At 44.8% G+C, this 21,291-nt stretch overlaps 1 protein-coding gene across 9 annotated transcripts in view; it reads left to right on the plus strand.

Moving 5' to 3' along the window:
* LOC127577647 (transcriptional enhancer factor TEF-1) overlaps positions 1–21,291 on the plus strand; it is a 264,344-nt gene that overhangs the window by 207,336 nt on the left and 35,717 nt on the right. For all 9 annotated transcript variants that reach the window (XM_052029006.1, XM_052029013.1, XM_052029014.1 and 6 more), the window contains 5 exons: positions 4,388–4,522; positions 7,414–7,460; positions 8,373–8,434; positions 9,481–9,605; positions 11,585–11,758. In XM_052029006.1, the coding sequence (XP_051884966.1) occupies positions 4,388–4,522; positions 7,414–7,460; positions 8,373–8,434; positions 9,481–9,605; positions 11,585–11,758 (543 nt within the window). The remainder of the gene's footprint in view (positions 1–4,387; positions 4,523–7,413; positions 7,461–8,372; positions 8,435–9,480; positions 9,606–11,584; positions 11,759–21,291) is intronic.

Here is a 21,291-nt window from a genome sequence, read left to right on the forward strand (position 1 = left end):
CTGAACCTGACATGCCAGTTAATCAGATAAAATGGATGATCAATAATCCCCCTCGCTGTTGTCTCTCCAGCCCAGTTGCTCCTCTGGTTTTCAAAGAGTGGCAGGTTTTACAATGCCCCATCAGCTATGGTAAAAGCTTTGAGTAATGAGTTAATTTATTTGGCCTTGGGATAGTGGTAGAGAAGGGAAGAGGTGGGGGTAAGAGTTAACTGGAGCTCTTGCTGTGTAGTGACCCCTTGAGATGTGGACAAGAGTGATCGGCATTTATATGGCGCCTGCAACCTAGTGGAACATCCCAGGATTTTAAATAGGCAAGACTTTACACCAAGCCATGTCACAACAGGTGGCCAAAAGTTGAGCTCTATGGGAGCACCCTAAAATAGGAGAGAGAGGCAGAAAGGTTCAGGGAAGGAGTTGGGTCCCAGGTAGCTGAAGGGACGGGCCACAGCAGTGGCGTGATTAAGCTCGGGTTGTGAAAGAGGCCATGAATGGAGGAGCAGAAGGGGTCACAGAACACTAGAGCGGGAGGGGTGGAGAAGATGACGGGTTCTGTAAATGAGGATGAAAATTTTAAACCAGACTAGAAATGCCTGCAGATCTGTGAGCACAACATACTGGGCGAATGGTCCAATGTTGGCGGCAGAGTTCTGGATAAGCTGGAGCTTGTGGCATAGTGATGCCCCCACGATCTTAGAGCCAGTTAACATAAATTGGCAGATTAGGGAGTGCCCACGAATGTGATCCGCTGAGGGCTAACACCAACTGTAGAATTGCACCACGTTCACCGAAGGGGGAACTGATGGAGTGGTATAAACGTGTTACTTACTAAGATAAGCACGCATGCTTACAACCAGATCAAAATTGCATTGGTTCATTGTGGGGTTCAATAATGCAGTTGTATGATGCTTAAAATGCTCTAACTGCATTACAAAGTGGTTGATTGCTTTGCCTGCATGCTTATGAAATATTGCTTATATTTGCATCTAATGTTGTGATGTACACTTGATATTTTCAGTTTTCAGTGTAATGGAGGAAGCTTATATTTGTGAAACAATCTATTTCTTTGGTTTGGCTTTGCAAACTATTTTAAAACTGTATCATCAGATTGAATCTTACAGCACAGGAGGCCATCAGCCCATTGTGTCTCGGCTAACTCCTTGGAAGAACAGTTCAATTAATTGTATTCCTTTTTGCCCACAGCCCTGAGTTTTCTCTTTTAAACACTTGTATGATCCCCTTTTGAAAGTTGCTGCTAATTGGTCCACCACCCTTTCGGTCACCGCCATCCAGATCACAGAAACGTACAATGTCTTTTCAAAGTCTTTCCACCTCCCTCTGGTTCATTTGCCAATGACTTTGTCTGTGTTCACTGTCCTTTCCCTGAATGCAGTTCATTGTTATATACTCAGGTCAAAAAATGTTCATATCTTAATGGCACAAATGATGCAGAGTTAACGTGAACTTCCTTCCTAAGTTCACTGCTCATCTCCTGGAAGTGTTGACTCATAATTTGGATTTTTCCCCTCCTTGGGCATTTTGTCTAAATAACTGTTGGTCTTCAAGTGTTGGCCAGTCCTTTGGACAGGGGAGGAAACCAGACACAGCTAAACAAATAACTTCCATTGCTATAGTGCCTGTGAAAAATATTGGCCAATGAAATTTGTTTTAGGAGTGCAATCAGTTGCGTAATGTAGGAAATGTGTCAACTAATTTGCGTACAGCTCCCACATTGCAGATTGAAATAAATATTGGAGATAGCAGTTGAGAGAGAGGTGGTGGGTCAGGACAATGGAGACAATTCTTCTGCCTTTTGACCACCCAACAGCAGACTGGTCTTGATTTACAGTCTCACCAGAACGGTGATGCCTCTGAGTGTAAATGCATTTTAAACGAGGGTCTGTGGATGAAGGTTGGCTTTCCTCCACTCCCTCATCCACCAGGCTTTTGAAGTTCATTTCCCACTTTGTCTGCAGCTACTGAACTTGCCTCAGTTACTTTGCAGATGCTTGCTGTGCTGTTGTTACAGTCTAGGGCTAAACTTCCCAGTCATAGAGTCATACTACATGGAAATAGGCCCTTCGGCCCAACGTCCATAGCTAGCCCCATTTGCCTGCACTCGGCCCATATCCCTCTAAACCTTTCCTATCCAAATGTCTTTTAAATGTACTTGCCTCAACCGCTTCCTCTGACAGCTCGTTCCATATACTCACCACCCTCTATGTGGAAAATGTTGCCCTTCAGGCTCCTACTGAATCTCTCCCCTCTCACCCTAAACCTATGCCCTCTAGTTTTTGCTTCCCTAATGCTGAGAAAAAGACGGTGCATTCACCCTGTCTATGCCCCTCAAGATTTTATACACCTCTATAGGATCACCATTCAGTCTCCTACGGTCCAGTGAATAAAGCCCTAGCCTGCCCAACCTGGAGTGCCCTCAGTGTTGCTTGCGGTTTGCACCTCCATCAAGACGAAGAATTAGGATAATACCCATGGTATTATCATCATCATCATCATCATCATCATCAAAGTTCCTAACATCAACACCCTGGGGATGACCATTGACCAGAAACACATCTGGACAATCCACGCACAGGCTGGATATCATAGAACATAGAACAGAACAGTACAGCACAGGAACAGGCCCTTCAGCCCATGATGTTGTGCCGAACTAAGTAAACGCCTACTAAACTAATTAATCCCTTCTGCCTAGACAATATCCATATCCCTCCATTCTCTGTCATGTGCCCATCTAAGAGCCTCTTAAATGCCTCTATAGTACCTGCCTCCACAACTGCCCCTGGCAGCACATTCCAGACACCCACTACTCAGTGTTTTTTAAAAAAAAATTGCCCCGCACATCTCTTCTGAACTTACCCACTCTCACCTTAAATGCATCACCTCTAGTATTAGACATTTTGACCCTGGGAACAAGATACCGGCTGTCTACTCTATCTGTGCCTCTCATAATCTTACAAATTTCGATCATATCTCCCCTCAGCCTCCGTTGCAGAAAAAAAAACAAGAGAAAACAACCCAAGTTTGTTCAACCTCCTCATAGCTCATGCCCTCTAATCCAGGCAGCATCCTGGTGAACCTCTTCTGCACCCTCTCCAAAGCCCTCCACATCCTTCCTATAATGGGGTGACCAGAATTGAATGCAATACTCCAGAGGAAGCCTAATCAGAGTTTTATAAAGCTGCAACATAACTTCCTGACTCTTGAGCTCAAAGGGAGGCGTGCTATCTGCCGCCTTTACCACCCGATCAACGTGCAGCTGCTTTCAGGGAGCTATGGACTTGTCCCTCTGTACATCAACACTGTTAAGGGTCCTGCCATTAACAGTGTACTGTCCCTTTACATTTGATCTCCCAAAGTGCAACACCTCACATTTGGCCATATTACACTATACACGCCACCAATCTTTGTATCATCTGCGAACTTACTAACCCACCCATCTACATTTTCATCCCAGGCATTTATAAAAATGTCCTGCTGCAAGCAATTCATCTCCTGATGCCCCAAGGTCTTTCTACCGGGAAAAAGCTGCCTGATTTACCACCACCCTAAACATTTCAGCCCTCAAAGTAACACAAGCTGCACTGAAAAGCTACTTAAACACATTAAATGTTTTTTGTGTATACTGAACAGTTTTGGAAACATCTGCTTTTGTGCAAAAATAACTCCCAATTCTTGGAATGCGTGGAGGATCTGGTACACTGCATCTGATAAGCATCCACCTACATTGTTTGGACTGAAATAAAAAAAAAGACTCTGATTCATAGTTACTTGAGGGTGTTTTGATGAGTGCATTGGGAGGAATCAGTTCCACTGGTAGGAGGCTGGGTAGCCAGAGGACACATTAAAGGTGATTAATATGGTGAGCAGAGGGGACATGGGAAGAAATGTTTTACACAGTGAGTTGTGGATCTCAAACACCCCACAAAGAAATTCAGTAGTAACTTTCAAAAGGGAATTGGGTGAACGTTTGAAAGGGTAACAAGAGGAGGAATTTGCAAATGGAACAAAAGAGGTAGAATTAAATTGAATAAATATTGAAAGGGGAATCAAAAGAGGAATTAATTGGAGAGTGATCTCACAATGAGCAAATGGCCTCTCAGAGCTGAAAGATTCTCTGAGCTCTGCGTAGTGAACAAGCAAACTAAGAAGGGACATTCCAAACCTGGGAATTAAAGACGTCACTTGGGTTCATGGGAGTGATGGACTCTGTAATAAAGACTACGTCTTCTATTTTTCCTCATTTTAAAGGAAATGTTTGTCATTTTAGAACTAATTACTTGCTTTGGGGTCATGTTACTCAAGTTATGGGAGGTGTGGGAGAGGTTTCTTGGTGTCAGAACACAGTGTGAGATTATGTTATGGTCTGTTGAAGGATCAAGCAGTGAAGGACAAAGCACTTCAGAGCATGGCAGCCATGTCTTCAGCGCAGATTGTATCGGCCACGACTATCCAGCACAAGTTGGGGCTGCCGGGAATCCCACGACCATCGTTTCAGGCAGCGCCTGGGGTAAGTAATGCAGCTTCAGAGCAAGTCATGGCCTTGAACTGCATCTGTCACATTGTGTTGCTCATCATCAGGGTCTTGAAGGCTTCAGTTACGAGAGGAGCTTCATGACTTTGATTTGTTGAGGGTGCCACATAGATTCATTTCATGCCTTCCCAAGAAGTCGAGGGGTGATTTGTTCAAAGATTTAAAAATAACTAAGTGCTTTAATGGAGAATTTAAGGAACAATTTCCTCTGGTCAGAATAAGTGGATCGGGCTGTTTAATGGTGAAATCAGAAACCATTTCTTTCACCCAAAACAAAGTGAAAATCCAAAGTTTTCTGTGCAGAGTACAGTGGATGTTGCTGGTCACTAGGGTATGGTAGCAGAATGGTTGTTACTGGGCAAGGATCTTGAGGCCTGGTGCCTTGATCCATATTTCCTTACAACACAGAAGGCCATTCAGCCCATCGAGTCTATGCAGCTCACAGAGCAATCCCATCCCCCACTAATTTTACCTGTTTCCCCCGCATTCCCATCAACTCCCCCCAGATTCTACCCCTCACCTACACACTGGGGGCAATTTACAATGGCCAGTTAACCAACCTGCACATCTTTGGGATGCGGGAGGAAACCAGAGCACCTGGGGGAAACCCATGTGGTCCCAGGGAGAACGTGCAAACTCCACATAGACAGCACTCAAAGTCGAGGTTGTAGCCAGTCGTTGGAGCTATGAGGCAGCAGCTTTACTGAACCACTGTGCCAATACAGAAAAATGAGTTCAAATTTCACCTAATCAGGTGGAGAATTTAAATTCAAGTAACTAAATAAAGTTTCTTTTTATAAAGAGAGCGGCAGTCATGAATTTGACTCCTGCTTGTTTCTCAGGGAATGAAATCTGTCCTTACCTGGTTTGGCCTGTTCGCGGCTCCAAATCCCTCAAGTTGATTGCCTCTTAACTGCCCCTTGTCCTGGAAACCACTTGGGTCAGGGAGCGATTGGGGCGAGGAATAAACGCTATAGTCTTGTCAGTAATGCCCACCAATCACATAGCACACAGAACAGGCCCTTCCTTTAAGTTGAAGTTTTCAAGGTGCAGGTTGGTAGACGTTCATAGGGCAAGCGTATCGAGTTACATGGAACAAAGACTTAGGAGAAAGGAGTTCAGTTATGGATTAGCCATTGAATTTAGAAACGAATTATAAACATTTACGTGACCACCAACCTCCTTTATTTGAATTGACAAAGGTGACACAGTAAATGCAATAGATCGAGATCTCCAAAAGGCATTTGATGGGAGATCGCAACATGGATTAACAATCAGAATCCGAGCCTGCAGAGTTTCTCCTAAGAAATCAATTTGGGAGAAAGTCCTTTAACCAGAGCACAGAAAGAACTCATTCCCACATTCATGACTGCTGCTCTCTTTACCAAAAAAACTGTTTTATTTAGTTACTTGAATTTAAATTCTTCAGTTGATTTGGTGAAGTTTGAACTTGTGTCTCTGGGATCGGCACAGTGGGCAGAGCTGGTAGCTCCACAGTGATTGGTTGCAATCCTGACTCTGGGTGCTGGTTGAAGTGAATGGTGGGGAGAGATTTATGGAGAAGTTGGACAACCACAGGTATATAAAGAAGGAGGTAGTGTGGTATGCTGATAGATGGTGAAGATAGGGTAAATGCTCACGGTCTTTTTTTCCCCAGAGCTGGCGAACAAAGAACTAGAGGGCATAGGTTTAGGGTGAGAGGGGAGAGATTTAATGGGAACCTGAGGGGCAGTTTCTGCATCCAGAGGGTGGTCAGTTTATGGAAGTGGTTGAGGCAGGTATGTTAACAACATTTAAAAGGCACTTGGACAGGTACATGGATAGGAAAGGTTTTGGAGGGATATGGGACCAGCTTAGATGGGAATCTTGGTCGGCATGGACCAGTTGGGCCGGAAGACCTGTTTCCAAGCTGTGTGATTAGATAAGATATCTTTATTAGTCACGTGCATCGAAACACACAGTGAAATGCATCTTCTGTATAGTGTGTTCTGGGGGCAGCCCGCAAGTGTTGCCACGCTTCTGGCGCCAACGTAGTGTGTCCACAGCTTCCTAACCCGTACGTCTTTGGAATGTGGGAGGAAACCGGAGCACCCGGAGGAAACCCACGCAGGCACGCGGGGAAAATGTACAAACTCCTTACAGACAGTGGCCAGAATTGAATCTGGGTCGCTGGTGCTGTAATAGTGTTACGCCAACCGCTACACTACCGTGCCTGATTCTCAGAACAGGAAGGTGCTTGACCAGTGCATAAAGGTCAAATGGACCAATTGAAGTGTAAGGCCTGTTTACTTGCTATGTTTGATTGGCTGAACAGTCTGCTCCGGATCCTGACTCCCTTTCTCCGTTTTTTTTTAACATCTCTCTCTCTGTCCCTCTGGTCCATGCCACAATTCCAAAGGGAACAAAGGAGAGGAGAAGGATAATGTTACAATAAGAAGCAAAGAGGAAAGTTTATTAAGTGCAGGGATGGTGAGGCTGCAGGGAGAAATGCAAGTAAAAGCTGCAGACGGGAGATTTTTTTTAGAGCCCTTCCCTTTCAATTTTGGCATCGGTAAGTGTACCCATGAGATGGTTGTGTCCTTGATGGAGCCGAGCTCAAATGCATTGGCAAGACTGCAGTGTAGCCTCAACAACAGACCAACCATAACTTCTCTACTCCTCTCCTTTCTCTGGTTGCACCTCTACCAACAGCCAGAATGGGCACAATAGAACAAACAGATTTCTGTCAAAGCCACCACTTAATGATTCAATGTTGACATGTGATCCGGTTTATTCTGATTTATTTTGCAGATATTTTAGGATGTATTTTAAGACCATTCTGTCATTAGACCTGATCAATTGTCTAACAAGTTTTATGCTTTTTCCAGTTCTGGCATAGTGTAATACCCACGGGACAACCAGGATCGTCACAAGAGTAAGTAATGCAGTCAACTTGTGTCATTAGAGCTGTGCGTGGATCCAAACTACTACTTCCTCGTTTGTCCAGATTCCGTTATCCCTCTGTGGGGGATTTTCTTCACGAGGCGTGGGTATGGCTGGCAAGCCCAGCATTTATTGCTCAGCCCTAGTTGCTCTTGAGAAAGTGGTGGTCCCATTTTAAAACTGTTGCAGTTCCCCCTTCGAAGAGGCTGCAACAGTTCTCGTGGTAAATTGGTTTATTATTGTCACATGTACCGAGGTACAGTGAAAAACTTATCTTTCATACCGTTGGTACAGATCAATTCATTACACAGTGCATTGAGGTAGTACAAGGTAAAACGAGAACAGAATGCAGAATAAAGTGTTACGGCTACAGAGAAAGTGCAGGCAGACAATAAAGTGCAAAGTTATAACAAGGTAGATTGTGAGGTCAAGAGTCCATCTTATTGTACTAGGGAACCATTCAGTAGTCAAACAGTGGAGTAGAAGCTGTCCTTGAGCCTGGTAGTATGTACTTTCAGGCTTCTGATCTTCTGCCCAATGGGAGGGGGAAGGAGAGAGAATATCCAGGGTGGGTGGGGTCTTTGATTATGTTGGCTGCTTTACCGAGGCAGCGAGAAATGAAGACAGAGTCCATGGAGGGGAGGCTGGTTTCCGTGATGTGCTGAGCTGGGGAGGTTCAGGATTGTAGACCCAGTCTCACCTGAAGGAGCATTCACTAAATCTTGAAGTAAAAGAGGTGTGTTATCAGATTGCGGGGTAATGGATAGGGGAAAACTGGTATAGTTTAGACCTCAGGATAAAAGGTCTGAATCTATGAAAGTGAATTGGATGTTCGTGCTGTGCAGAGAGAATCAGTGTGGGCTGATGTACGTCCTGCAGTAACATGGGTGTTTATTCCTTGCAGTGTGAAGCCCTTTGCTCAGCAAGCCTACACAGCCCAACCCGCAGTCACAACAACGATTTCAGGTAAGATACAGGCGCTGGTTCTCACTTGCTTTTCTTGCTCCCGTCACACCCCTCCACAGCCACACCGTCCCTCTCACCTTTTTAGTTTCCTTCTCTCTTCTCGACTTTCTCACCATGTCTCTATCTTTCTCACTCACCCTTTTTTTCTCTCTCTCATTTGGAATTGGAATTGATTTATTATTGTCACTTGTACCGAGGTACAGTGGCAAAACTTGTCCTTGAATACCATCCATACAGATCAATTCATCACATCAGTGCATTGAGGTAGTAAAAGGTAAAACAATAACAATGCAGAATAAGGTGTTACAGCTACAGGGAAGTGCATTGCAGGCAGATAATAAGGTGCAAGGTCATAACAAGGTAGATTATGAGGTCAAGAGTCCACCTTATCGTACTAGGGGACCGTTCAATAGTCTTATAACAGCGGGATAGAAGCTGTCCTTGAGCCTGGTGGTACGTGTTTTTAGGCTTTTGTATCCGAAGAGAGAATGTCTGGTGTGGATGGGGTCTTTGATTATGTCGGCTGCTTTACCAAGGCAGCAAGAAGTACAGACAAGAGTCCATGGAGGGGAGGCTGGTTTCCGTGATGTGCTGAACTGTGACCACAACTCTCTGCCGTTTCTTGAGGTCCCAGGCAGAGCAGTTGCCGTACCAAGCTGTGATGCATCCAGATGCTTTCAATGGTGCATCGATAAAAGTTGGTGTGTTTAGGGGGACATGCCGAATTTCTTTAGCCTTCCGAGGAAGTAGAGACCCTCTCATCCTAAAATCCTACCCAGGACACACCTCTAATTAAGCATTTTGGCTGATAACACAAAGTTGATCTGTGCTTTCAATGGTGTGAGTGTTGTGAGATCCGGTGGTGATTAGCTGCCACCTTCTGAATGTGTGTGATCTACATGGCTGCTCTGGAGTTTGATTTAATTGAGTCACACATCACAGACTAGTCAGGAGGCACATAGACCAGTGGTTTTATCCTATTGTCTGTTTAGCTTCTGCGGTTATGTGGAAGGCAATCAGAATTTTGTTCTGTTTTTGGTTTGCAGGTTATGAGTCCACAGCTGCCCCAACCCCCTCAGTCCCTGCGTGGCAAGGCCGTTCCATTGGGACATCAAAACTTAGACTTGTGGAATTCTCAGCCTTTCTGGAACAACAGAGAGACCCGGACTCGGTAAGGTTTGCATAGCTAATTCTGCTTGTCAACTCTGAAGGAACAACTCCGGATGTGACCACTTACATTTCACTATTCATCCTGGTTTGGATCATCGTTACACTTGATGGATATTACAACCCAGGCAATCAATTCACAATTCCACGCCTAAAGCAATGCAGTCTACTCCCCCATAAACAGGCCAGAGAAAGCTCCCTCAATCTTTTGTTTTTCTCCACAAACATGCTGGTTTTAAAAATGAGTTATGTTCCAGCAACAACAATACATCCTCTAGAAATGTTCATTTTTAATATTTTCATTTCTGTGTTGAATGAATGGACGGGCGAATTTGACAGGTGAAGTAATTCAACCACTTTTCTTGACCTTGAGCTCAAAAGATATTTTTCCATTGAGTCTGGTACTCTGATCAACAGTGGAATGAAATGTCATGCATGGATATTAGCAGCTGATTATCTTACTTGTTCTCAGGTTTAGCAATCACTGGCACTCATTCCCAATCAATATTGTCCAACTAGACTGCTTCCTACTTTTAAGCTTAAAGTGAAGCAAAAAGGTTATTGTATGTTATTGAATAAAACAATCTTTGTTTGAATTGCACTCAGAAGGCCGTTAAAGGTCAGTTGCTTTGAGTGGGAACTGGTGTCACAGTTGCTCCCCAGGCTGACAAAGTTTCCTTCTCGAAAGGACATTTGTGAAGCAGTGGTTATGGGAATGTAGCATCTTCCTGGTATTCTTGCTTCCATAGTGTTCATAGGGTCACCCAATGTCAATGCCAGCTCCTAATACAGCAGTGCTATTTTTAAGCTTAAAACGTCAAGAAAAATAGTTGAATATTTTTGTAAATTTGCTGAATAAGAAGTCTTTGTTTTAAAGATGCTTGTAAGATGGCTGAATGAACGATGTAACAATAACGATCTACCTGTAATGGTTTGTTGTCAAATACACTTTTGGTGGAGACATGGAAGTTATTTGGAGGTGAAGGAGCATGTGTAACTTGCAGCAAAAATAATCAGTTTATTCAGGAAACACATTCAAAGACTGGAGGGAACAGAACCTACAGCAACTTCTCCCAATAAAAGCAAGGTAACTCCTCCAGAAATTAGTTGTCTGTGTAAAATTAAACTCAGTCACCTAAATATGACCACCACGTTGTCAGTAAAATCTCCATACATCTCCATTCTGGTTGATTATAATGTTATCCATGATAACAAAACCCTAAAATTAACATACTTACTAAATAGTGCAACGTAGGGTAGAGGAGGGGTTTGGCATAGAACAGTACAGCACAGGAACACAATGGCCCACAATGTTGTGCTGAATTAGTTAAATGCCTAACTAAACCAATCCCTTCTGCCAACACAATGTCTACGCCCCTCCATTCCCTGCACATTCATGTGCCTATCTAAGAGCGTCTTAAACACCTCTATTGTATCACCCCTCCACTACCACCCCTAGCAGTGCATTCTAGGCACCCACCACTCTCTGTTGGGGGGGGGGGGGGGTGGGAACAAAAAAGTTGCCCTGCACATCTCCTTTGAACTTACCCCCTCTCACCTTAAATGCAAGCCCTCCAGTATTAGACGTCGCCCCTGGGCTGTCTGCTCTATCTTTGCCTCTTATAATCTTATGTGTACAATCTCACGGAGGCTCCTAAATAGAATCTGACCAGGGTTTAAAGCCAGCTTGTGGATGCAGACAATTAGAGAGAATCTGATCTGGTTTCATTATAGATGTGAAAGTTGCTCACTTTGCATCAGCTGCAAGGTTAAAGTTGTTTTGATGAGTTCTTGAAGCTTGTACTTCCCAGGTTTTTTTTCCCATTAATTAAAATTCTCCAACTCCCACTGTAGAATGTGAACCTCCATTCTTTGAATTATTAGCCCAGGCCTGTGAATTGCATGATCTGTGAGACGATATTGTGCAAGTTCGATTTGTGTCTATAGAAATGATAATATTGTACTTTTCATCTTTTCATGCAGTATAACAAGCACCTCTTTGTACATATTGGACAGACCAACCATTCCTACAGTGACCCCTTGCTCGAATCTGTGGATATTCGCCAAATCTATGATAAGTTCCCAGAGAAGAAAGGTGGCCTTAAAGAACTATATGGAAAAGGACCTCATAATGCCTTTTTCCTAGTGAAATTCTGGGTAAGCACGTCACTCCATCTTCGATGAATTCTTTTTAGATTTTATCTGTCATGACCCAGTTGGCAGTGATTTCATCCTTTAGGGGGAAAAAGATTGTGGGTTCAGATCCCACTCCAGAGATTTGAACATCTCAAGCCAGCCTCGGGAGTTGGGGGAGGATTCTTCGATGTTAACCCGAAGTCCCTCAGAAGTGATGACGAAGGCAAAAGAATACATTTGATGCAGTACATTGAGGAGTCTTGTGGAGCAGAAACCTGTTAGATTAAATGGTGGCCTGTCTCTGTGCTGTTAGTTCTTTTGTAGAAGGCTGTTGATTCTTGTGAATATAAATCTGACTGAATGTCCATTCATTGAGGAAGTAAATGGCACCAAATGGATCAGTCTGCAACTTCTAGTTCACTGTCTCAGTCTTCAGCTATGATCCAAGTTCAAGTTTATTGTCATGCGCATACATACCCAGGGTATAAATACCATGAAAATGGATCTTTTGTAGCAGCAGCTCAGTACATTACGAACATGACAAACAGAAATTATATAAACTTAAAGTAACGTAAACTATATGTAACTTGCAAGGAAAAAAACAACGTACGACAATAGTGAAAGTTGAGGGAAATGTAGTCTGAGGTAGAATTGAGGTTTTTCAGGTCGGTTCAAGAACCTGAGGGCAGTGGGGAAGAAGCTGTTTTTGAACCCTGGGGTGTGGGTCTTCAGGCTCCTGTACCTCCTGCCTGATGGCAGCATCAGGAAGAGGGCACGGCCCGGATGGTGGGGGTCCCTGATGACAGATGTCGCCTTCCTCAGACGTCGCCTCTTGTAGATGTTCTCGATGATGGGGAGAGCTGTACCTGTGATGGAACTGGCTAATTCCCACCATTCTCTGTAGCCTCTGGTGCTCCTGTGCATTGGTGTTTCCACACCAGGCCGTGATGCAATCAGTCAGAATGGTTTCTGCTGTACATCTGTAGAAGTTTGACAGGGTTTAAACACAGTAGTATTCCTTTCCAATAATGTGATCTCAGCCTTGGGCAAGGTCCAGAATAAAGGATGTCAGTGGTTCATTGAGTGAAGTTTAATTACTTATGAACGTTTGTCTCAGTAAGATGCTGTTTATTAGCTGACCTGAGTATATGCAAATTCTTTCAGCTGCTTAGTTAATATAAATGCAAACATGCACATCTGCATACATACGTATGATGTAGTATTATAGTGCTTAAATTGTTGGACTTTTAACCTGGGGACATGATGTTGAATCTCATCAAGGCATTTTGGGATTTTGTATTCAAGTAATCAGATAAATCTGTAATGAAAGCAAATGTAGGTAATATTGAGAAACCACCAGATTGTTGCTATTAAACCCATTTGTTTCACTAATGTCCTACAATGTGTGATTCAAGACCACAGTCGACTCTTAGCTGTCTGCTGAGATAGCCCAGTAAGCAATGGACAGTTAGGGATGGATAATGATATTCTGGCTTTGAGTGTTCTCTCCATAACAATTTTGTTTTAAACTAATTTTCTCATTGGATAAGTAGGTCTGTTGATATCTGATAATCTTAGCTAATGTTTTATTTGTATCCGAGGGATAAATTAAGAATTTCTGCCCACATTCACGGTCTAGTTTGCCATTAATCAATGCAGTCTCCTCATCAGAATTATCATTAATTCATGTTTTCTCCCCCTCATTCAGTATTTAATTTTTATTCCTATTTACAAGGACTTCATTTTCCCACCATGCTTACAGATTTCTTACTGTGGCTGGTGGGAAAGTGTAGTTCAAGCCTCGAAGATCTCAACACAGTGTCACTTGGACCTGGTTCTGGGGTCTTGTCACATGACAGTAGTTGTCCACAGTTCTAGTTACCACAACACAGGAAGGATGTGGTAGCAAAAGAGTGTGCAGAAGAAATTCACCAGGATGTTGCCTGGAATGGAGGGCTGTAGTTATCAGGAGAGATTGGACAGGCTGGGTTTGTTCTCACTGGGTGAAGGAGACTGAGGGGGGTGAGCTTTTAGAGGTTTATAAAATGATGAGGCGTATAAATAGGACAGACAGACTTCACAGGACAGAGGAGTCTAGAACTAGAGGGCACATTTTTAAGGCAAGAGGGTGAGGCAAAGGGGGTAAGTTTTTCCACACAGAGGGTAGTGGTTATCTGAGAAGAGTGCCAGAGGAGGCGGTAGAGGCAGGTACAGTTAAAATGCATTTGGGCAGGTACTTGGATAGGAAAGGTGTAGAGGGACCTAATGCAGGCAAATGGAATTGGCACAGATATGCCCCGTGGTCGTTGGATGAGGTAGTCTAAAAGGGCGTTCTTCTGTACTGTACAATTCTATGATGCATTCCTCCAATTGTCCCCTGCACTCCCCCCCTCCCTCCGTCCCCCCTCCTTCCCTCCCCCCAACACTAGCCACACTCCCTGTCATCACTATGACTAACCTGCCGCTCCTATAGGAGACCAAATAGACCCTCTGTAACCTGACTGAGAAAGGAACAGAAGGCTATTCAGCACCTTGCGACTGTTCCACCATTAAATATCCCGTAATACCTCTGGATAACACAATCTGTCAATCTCAACTTCAAAATTTGAAGTGTTAGAGGTGTTTCCTAATCTCACTCCTGAAATCGCTAGTTCCAGTTTCAGAACATGTTTGGTCCAGGACTCCCTGGCATTCTCCTTAGAGCAGAGAAGGGGAGACAAAATGGAAGCAATCAAACTTGTCTTGAGCACAGAGAAGGAGGTTTCCAGTTGTGGGGGGGTCAGTAACCAGAGAACTCAGTGTGAAGTGATCGGCAAAGAACCAGCAGGAAGATGGGCAATTTGCTTCTGAGAATTGTGATTAGGAACCTGCTGCTTGAAAGGACGGCTAACACTGATTCAATCACTTTCAAAAGGGAACAGGATAAGTACTTCCAGCAATAGTATTGTGTTCAGTTTTGGTCGCCCTGCTCTAGGAAAGATGTTATTAAACCAGAAAGAGTGCAGAAAAGATTTACAAGAATGCTGCCAGGACTTGAGAGACTGAGTTGTAGGGAGAAGTTGGACAGGCTAGGATTTTATACCTTAGAGCACAGGAGAAGGAGGGGTGATCTTATAGAGATGTATAAAATCATGAGGGGCACAGATAGGTTGAACTCATTCGGTGTTTTTTCTAGGGTTAGGTAATCAGGAACTAAAGGGCAAAGTTTTAAGGTGAGAGGGGAAAGGTTAGGAACTTGAGAGGGGCAACATTTTTTTTTACACAAAGGTTGGTGTTTATGTAGAACGAGCTGCCAGAGGGAGTGGTTGAGGCAGGTACAATAACAACTTTTAAAAGACACTTGGACAGGTACGTGGATTAGAAACGTTTAGAAGGTTATGGACCACACACAGACAAATGGGTCTAGCTTGGATGGGGCATCTTGGTCGGCATGGACCAGTTGGGCCGAAGGACCTGTTTCTGTGCTGTATATGAACTCTATGAACACCTTTCCTGCAATCTCTCACCATACATGCTCCCAACTATCCTGACCATGCCTCCCGTCTCCATCCCAGTCACCCTGAGATGGTGCAACCCTTCCTGCCCCCACACCTCAACCCAATTGTAGCTGGTGTCTTTTTTTTAATGCTTCACTGATCTTGGATACAGTTTTCGAGCTGCCATCATCTGCTCAAGAAACTGTTGACTGCTATGCCCAAATTGCCATCTCATATCCAGTCTCTGCTTCCTCTCTAAGGTTCCGAACTGCACTGCCATCTCCCAAACTATACTTTCCCAGAATCCCTAAAGTCAGTTTTCCACACTCCCAGTTGATTCCATCGAACAATACAGGCCCTTCGGCCCACCATGTTGTGCCGACCTTCAAACCACTCCTAAGACTATCTACCCCCTTCCTCCCATATATCCCTCTATCTTAATTCCCTCCATATGCTTATCTAACAATCTCTTGAACTTGACCAACGTATCAGCCTCCACCACCACCCCAGGCAGCACATTCCATGCACCAACCACTCTCTGGGTGAAAAACCTCCCTCTGACATCACCCTTGCACTTCCCACCCAATATCTTAAAGCCATGCCCTTTTGTATTGAGCATTGGTGCACTGGGAAAGAGGCGCTGGCTGTCCACTCTATCTATTCCTCAATATTTCAAACACCTCTATCATCTCTCCTCTCATCCTCCTCCTCTCCAATGAGTAAAGCCCGAGCTCCCTTAGTCTCTCTTCATAATCCATACTCTCTAATCCAGGCAGCCTCCTGGTAAATCTCCTCTGCATCCTTTCCAACGCTTCCACATCCTTCGTATATTGAGGTGACCAGAACTGGACACAGTACTCTAAGTGTGGTCTAACCAGAGTTTTGTAAAGCTGCATCATTACTTCGCGGCTCTTAAACTCGATCCCACGACTTATGAAAGCTAACATCCCATAAGCTTTCTTAACTACCCTATTCACCTGTGTGGCAACTTTCAGTGATCTGTGGATATGAACCCCCAGATCCCTCTGCTCCTCCTCACTACCCAGAATCCTGCCATTTATCTTGTATTCCACCTTGGAGTTTGTCCTTCCAAAGTGTACCACCTCACACTTCTCCAGATTGAACTCCATCTGCCACTTGTCAGCCCAGCTCTTCATCCTATCAATATCCCCCTGCAAGCTTCGACAGCCCTCCACACTATCCACACCACCACCGATCTTTGCGTCGTCTGCAAACTTGCTAACCGAGCCTTCCACCCCCTCATCTAAGTCATTAATAAATATCACAAAAAGTAGAGGTCCCAGAACCGATCCCTGTGGGACACCACTAGTCACAGCCCTCCAATCTGAATGCACCCCCTCCACCACAACCCTCTGCTTTCTACAGGCAAGCCAATTCTGAATCCACACGGCCAAGCCTCCCTGGATCCCTTGGCCTTTGACCTTCTGAAGAAGCCTACCATGTGGAACCTTATCAAACACCTTACTAAAATCCATGTATTCATACTAACGTCTTGAACAAGTGTAACAAAGTGAACGATTTCCCCTTCAATGTATCTCCAAACGTTGACATGGTTGATCAGGCTCTTGTCCAGCTTGGGTGACCATGCTCGCTGGGGGGGTCAGTCTTTCCGGTGTAATGCCAGCAATAGCTTCTCATCCTGTGTCTGCACCATTAATTCCAGGTTTCCCCCAAAGTCCCACCCTATCCTTCATCGACCTGCTGCTCTTCAGAAACATTGAAAGCACACTGTTAATTCCACATGTATGCTGATGACTCCAGCTCACCACCATCTTCCCTTGCCCTTGGTCCCTTTGACAAGCTCCATTCCCTAGCCACCAACTCCCTGGCAGCTGGCTGAGATTGAACCAGACTCTCTACAGCCTGATAAATAACCTTGCAATGAGCTTTTCACCTCTGTTTTGCCCATCTCTGCCTCCACATGTGTTTATCTGCTTCTGAAACCCAACTCCATGCCTTTTACCTGTGGACATCCTGGGTGACACCATCTTTCTATTCTCCAAGTCATTGCTACCCTGAGTCGTAACTTGCACCATCCGGCTCACTCGCCAACACCGGCTCCCAGTTAACCAAGCTTCAGATTCGTAGAGTCATACTGCTCGGAAATAGGCCATTCAGCCCAACTCGTCCATGCCAACCAAGGTGCCCACCTGACCTCGTCCCATTTGCCTGTGTTTGGCCCATATCCCTTTCAAACCTTTCCTATACATGTACTTGTCCAAATGTCTTTTAAATGTTGTTATTGTGCCTGCCTTAACCACTTCCTCTGGCAGCTCGTTCCATCTACAGATCCCACTCCGTATGAAGAAGTTGCCCCTCAGGTCCCTGTTAAATCTTTTCCCTCTCACCTGAAGCCTGTGCCCTCTAGTTTTTGGTTCCCTTCCCCTGGGAAAAAGACTGTGTTCACCTTATCTATGCCCCTCATGATCTTATACACCTCCATAACGTCACCCCTCAGTCTCCTATGCTCCAAGGAATAAAGTCCCAGCCTGTCCAACCTCTCCCTATAACTCAGTCCCTCAAGTCCTGGCAACATTCTCGTAAATCTTCTTTGCATTCCTTCCAGCTTAATGATGCCTTTCCTTTAACAAGGTGACGTAAACTGTACACAATCCTAAAATTTGTATTCCTGTTTTAAAATCCCTCTCTGATCTCCTCCCTGATAACACCTGATGTCATTGCACTGCTTTAATTTTTATCCTCTTAGTCATTCCTCGCACCATCACCTTCCACTATGTAAAGAGCAGCAATGTGCCCACCTACAGACAGATCCACAATCTTGGGAGGTAGACTTAGGAAGATCGCTCCACTGTTGATGTCAGTGCCTTCAGCTGGCTCAGACCCAAGCTCTGGCATTCCTCTCCCAAATCTCTCTGCCTCTCCACCTCAAGATGCTCCTCGGTCATGTGGGCCCACACCACCTCCCGTTGGTTGCGAATGCTCTGGTTCTATATAAATATATGGCATAATGAGGGGTGGTAGGCAGATGGAGGAGAGGGGAGAGGCTGGGAGGTGATGGGTGGAGATGACAAAGGGCTGCAGATGATCGAATCTGATGGGAAAGGAAGATGAAGCACGGAATCAAATGAGGGAGGTAATTTGGTTTATTATTGTCACGTACTGAGATACAGTGAAAGGCATTTGTTTGCGTGCCATCAGACAGATCATTCCGTACGGAAGTACATCGAGGTAGTGCAGAAGGAAAATAATAACAGAATGCGGGACATAATGCTAGTTACAGAGAGAGTGCAGTGCAGGCAGACAAGTGGAGGCCGTGACGAGGTAAGTTGAGAGATCAAGAGCTCATCTTTATTGTGAAAGGAGCCTATTTTGTAGGACTATGAAGAAAGAGCAGGCAGGATTAAACGAGTTGGATACAAGGGACAGGCTGCTTGGGCCAACTATAATTCCTGTGCTGGATCATTCAACGACCATTCAGATTATTTAACTACCTCTACTATTGTGATTAAATGAAACGATCTTATAGAAATGTTTAAAATTATGAGGCGACCTGAGAATTGTTTAAAATTATGAGAGGCATAGATAAGGTGGACGGTAACAGTCTTTTCCCCAGGGTAGGGGAGTCCAAAACTGGGTGGGGGGTGTGGGGGGGGGCATAGATTTAGGGTGAGAGGGGAAAGATTTAAAAGGGACCTGAGGGGCAACTTTTCCACACAGAGGGTGGTGAGTGTATGGAACGAGCTGCTAGAGGAAGTGGGTGAGGCAGGTACAACAGTATCGTTTAAGCAGCACTTGGATAGGTACGTGGAGGGGCGGGGCTTGGAAGGGATATGGGCTGAACGCAGGAAATTAGGACTCGCTGGGTGGGCACCGTTGTCGGCATGGACTGGTTGGGCCGAAGGGCCTGTATCTGCGCTGTATGCTCTATGACTATGAAACTGTTTTAACAAAAATGATATTGCTTCTGTGATTTAATTCTTCAGAAGTTCTTTGCTGGCGGCCCTGCTCTGGAGATTAATCTTGTAATGAACTGTAGTTTGCAGGATAATCACAGGCGGGTTGGGAAGGTGAGCGCATCCAGTCTGTTTCACTTTGGGCCTGGCAGGAAGTTGGAATTGGCTCCCAGTAACTTCCTGCGTGCACAAGGCTCCATCTGGTGGCCTGGCCAACATTTATTCAAACGTGACACCAGAGGAATTCTGGCCCATGACCTGCCAGATCAGGCATTTGAACTTGAGCATGTGGTTACTCCATGCTCAAGTGGTTATTTTGTTTTGGCCTGACTAACTTTCCATTTGGTGTTTGAATGATTGCCTCAAAGTTTTGTAGTCGTAGGATGTTTTGTCAACATCCTTGCTGGAGAGATTGGAACTTAAGAACAGAACCAAAACGAGGGGTAATTTAATTACCCTTTGGAGTTTAGTTCAGATAAGTGCGAGGTGTTGCATTTTAGGAAGACAAATGAGGGCAGGACTTTCACAGTGAACGGCAGGGCCCTGGGGAGTGTTGTAGAACAGAGGGACCTAGGAGTATTTCTACAGATGTACGGTGGAGAGCATCCTGACTGGTTGCATCACCGCCTGGTATGGAGGCTCCAATGCGCAGGATCGCAAGAGGCTGCAGAGGACTGTAGACTCAGCCAGATCCATCACGGGCACAACCCTCCCCACCATCAAGGACACCTTCAAGAGGCGGTGCCTCAAGAAGGCGGCATCCATCGCTAAGGACCCTCACCATTCAAGACATGCCCTCTTCTCATTACTACCATTGGGGAGGACGTACAGGAGCCTGAAGACCCACACTCAATAATTCAAGAACAGCTTTTTCTCCTCCACCAGATATCTGAACAGTCCATGAACACTATCTCTTTATTCCTCTTTTGCAGTTTATTTATTTATTTTTGTAACTTAGTCATTTTTACGTCTTGCACTGTACTGCTGCTGCAAAACAACACATTTCACAACATACGTCAGTGATAATAAACCTGATTCTGATGTTGAGTTCTGAGGAGTACAGGTACATGGTTCCGTGAAGGTGGAGTTGCAAGTAGACCGGGTTGTGAAGAAGGGTTTTGGCACACTGACCTTCATCAATCAGGGCATTGAGTATAGAAGCTGGGATGTCATGTTGCAGCTGTACAAGGTGTTGGTGAGGCCGCATTTGGAATCACAAGACAAGGGAGCAGAAGCAGGCCATTCGGCCCATTGAGTCTGCTCCAAGGAAAAGGGAAAAAAGAAATGGGGAATGGAGGGGGGAAACAAAATATTGTGTTCAGTTTTGGTCACCCTTTGCTGGCACTTGAGGGACTGTTATGAAGAGATGTTGGACTTTTTTCATTAAAGCGTAGAATGAGGATTGATCTTAGAGGTGTACAAAATGAGGAGCATAGCGTCAATGTGCACAATTTTTCTCCCAGAGTTGGGGAATCCAGAACTAGGGGGCATAGGTTTAAGGTGAGAGGGGAGAGATTTAAATAGGAACCTGAGGGGCAACTTTTTCACCCAGAGGGTGGGTCAGTACATGGAACGAGATGCCAGAGAAAGTGGTTGAGGCAAGTACATTAACAACATTTAAAAGACACTTGGACAGGTACATGGATAGGAAAGGCTTAGAAGGATATGGGTCAAACGCAGGCAAATGGGACTGACTTAGATGGGAATCTTGGTCAGCATGGACCAGTTGGGTGGAAGGTCCTGTTTCTGTACTGTACAACTATTAAGGATGCGTTGAGATGCACTTTGGAACCTTGTGAATTCCCTGCCCCAGGGGGCTGGGATTTTGGATCGTTGGGAGTGATAGATCATTGAATATTGAAGTTATCTAAGGGTACGGAGATTGGACAGGAAAGTGAACAAGGCATGATCTAGTTGAACAGTGGAGTCAGCTTGAGATCCCTTTGCACATCAGTGCTCCTGAGGGTCCTGCCATTCACTGCATACTTCTACATTTGACCTCCCAAAGGGCAACACCTCACACTTGTGTAGATTAAACTCCCATCTGCCATTTCTCTGCCCACATTTCCAACTGGTCTGTATCACGCATTGTCCTTTGACAACCTTCCTCACTGTCCACAACTCCTCCAATTTTTGTGTCATC

The sequence above is a fragment of the Pristis pectinata genome, chromosome 14 (genome assembly GCF_009764475.1).
Source record: "Pristis pectinata isolate sPriPec2 chromosome 14, sPriPec2.1.pri, whole genome shotgun sequence".
NCBI classification, from domain to species: Eukaryota; Metazoa; Chordata; class Chondrichthyes; order Rhinopristiformes; family Pristidae; genus Pristis; species Pristis pectinata.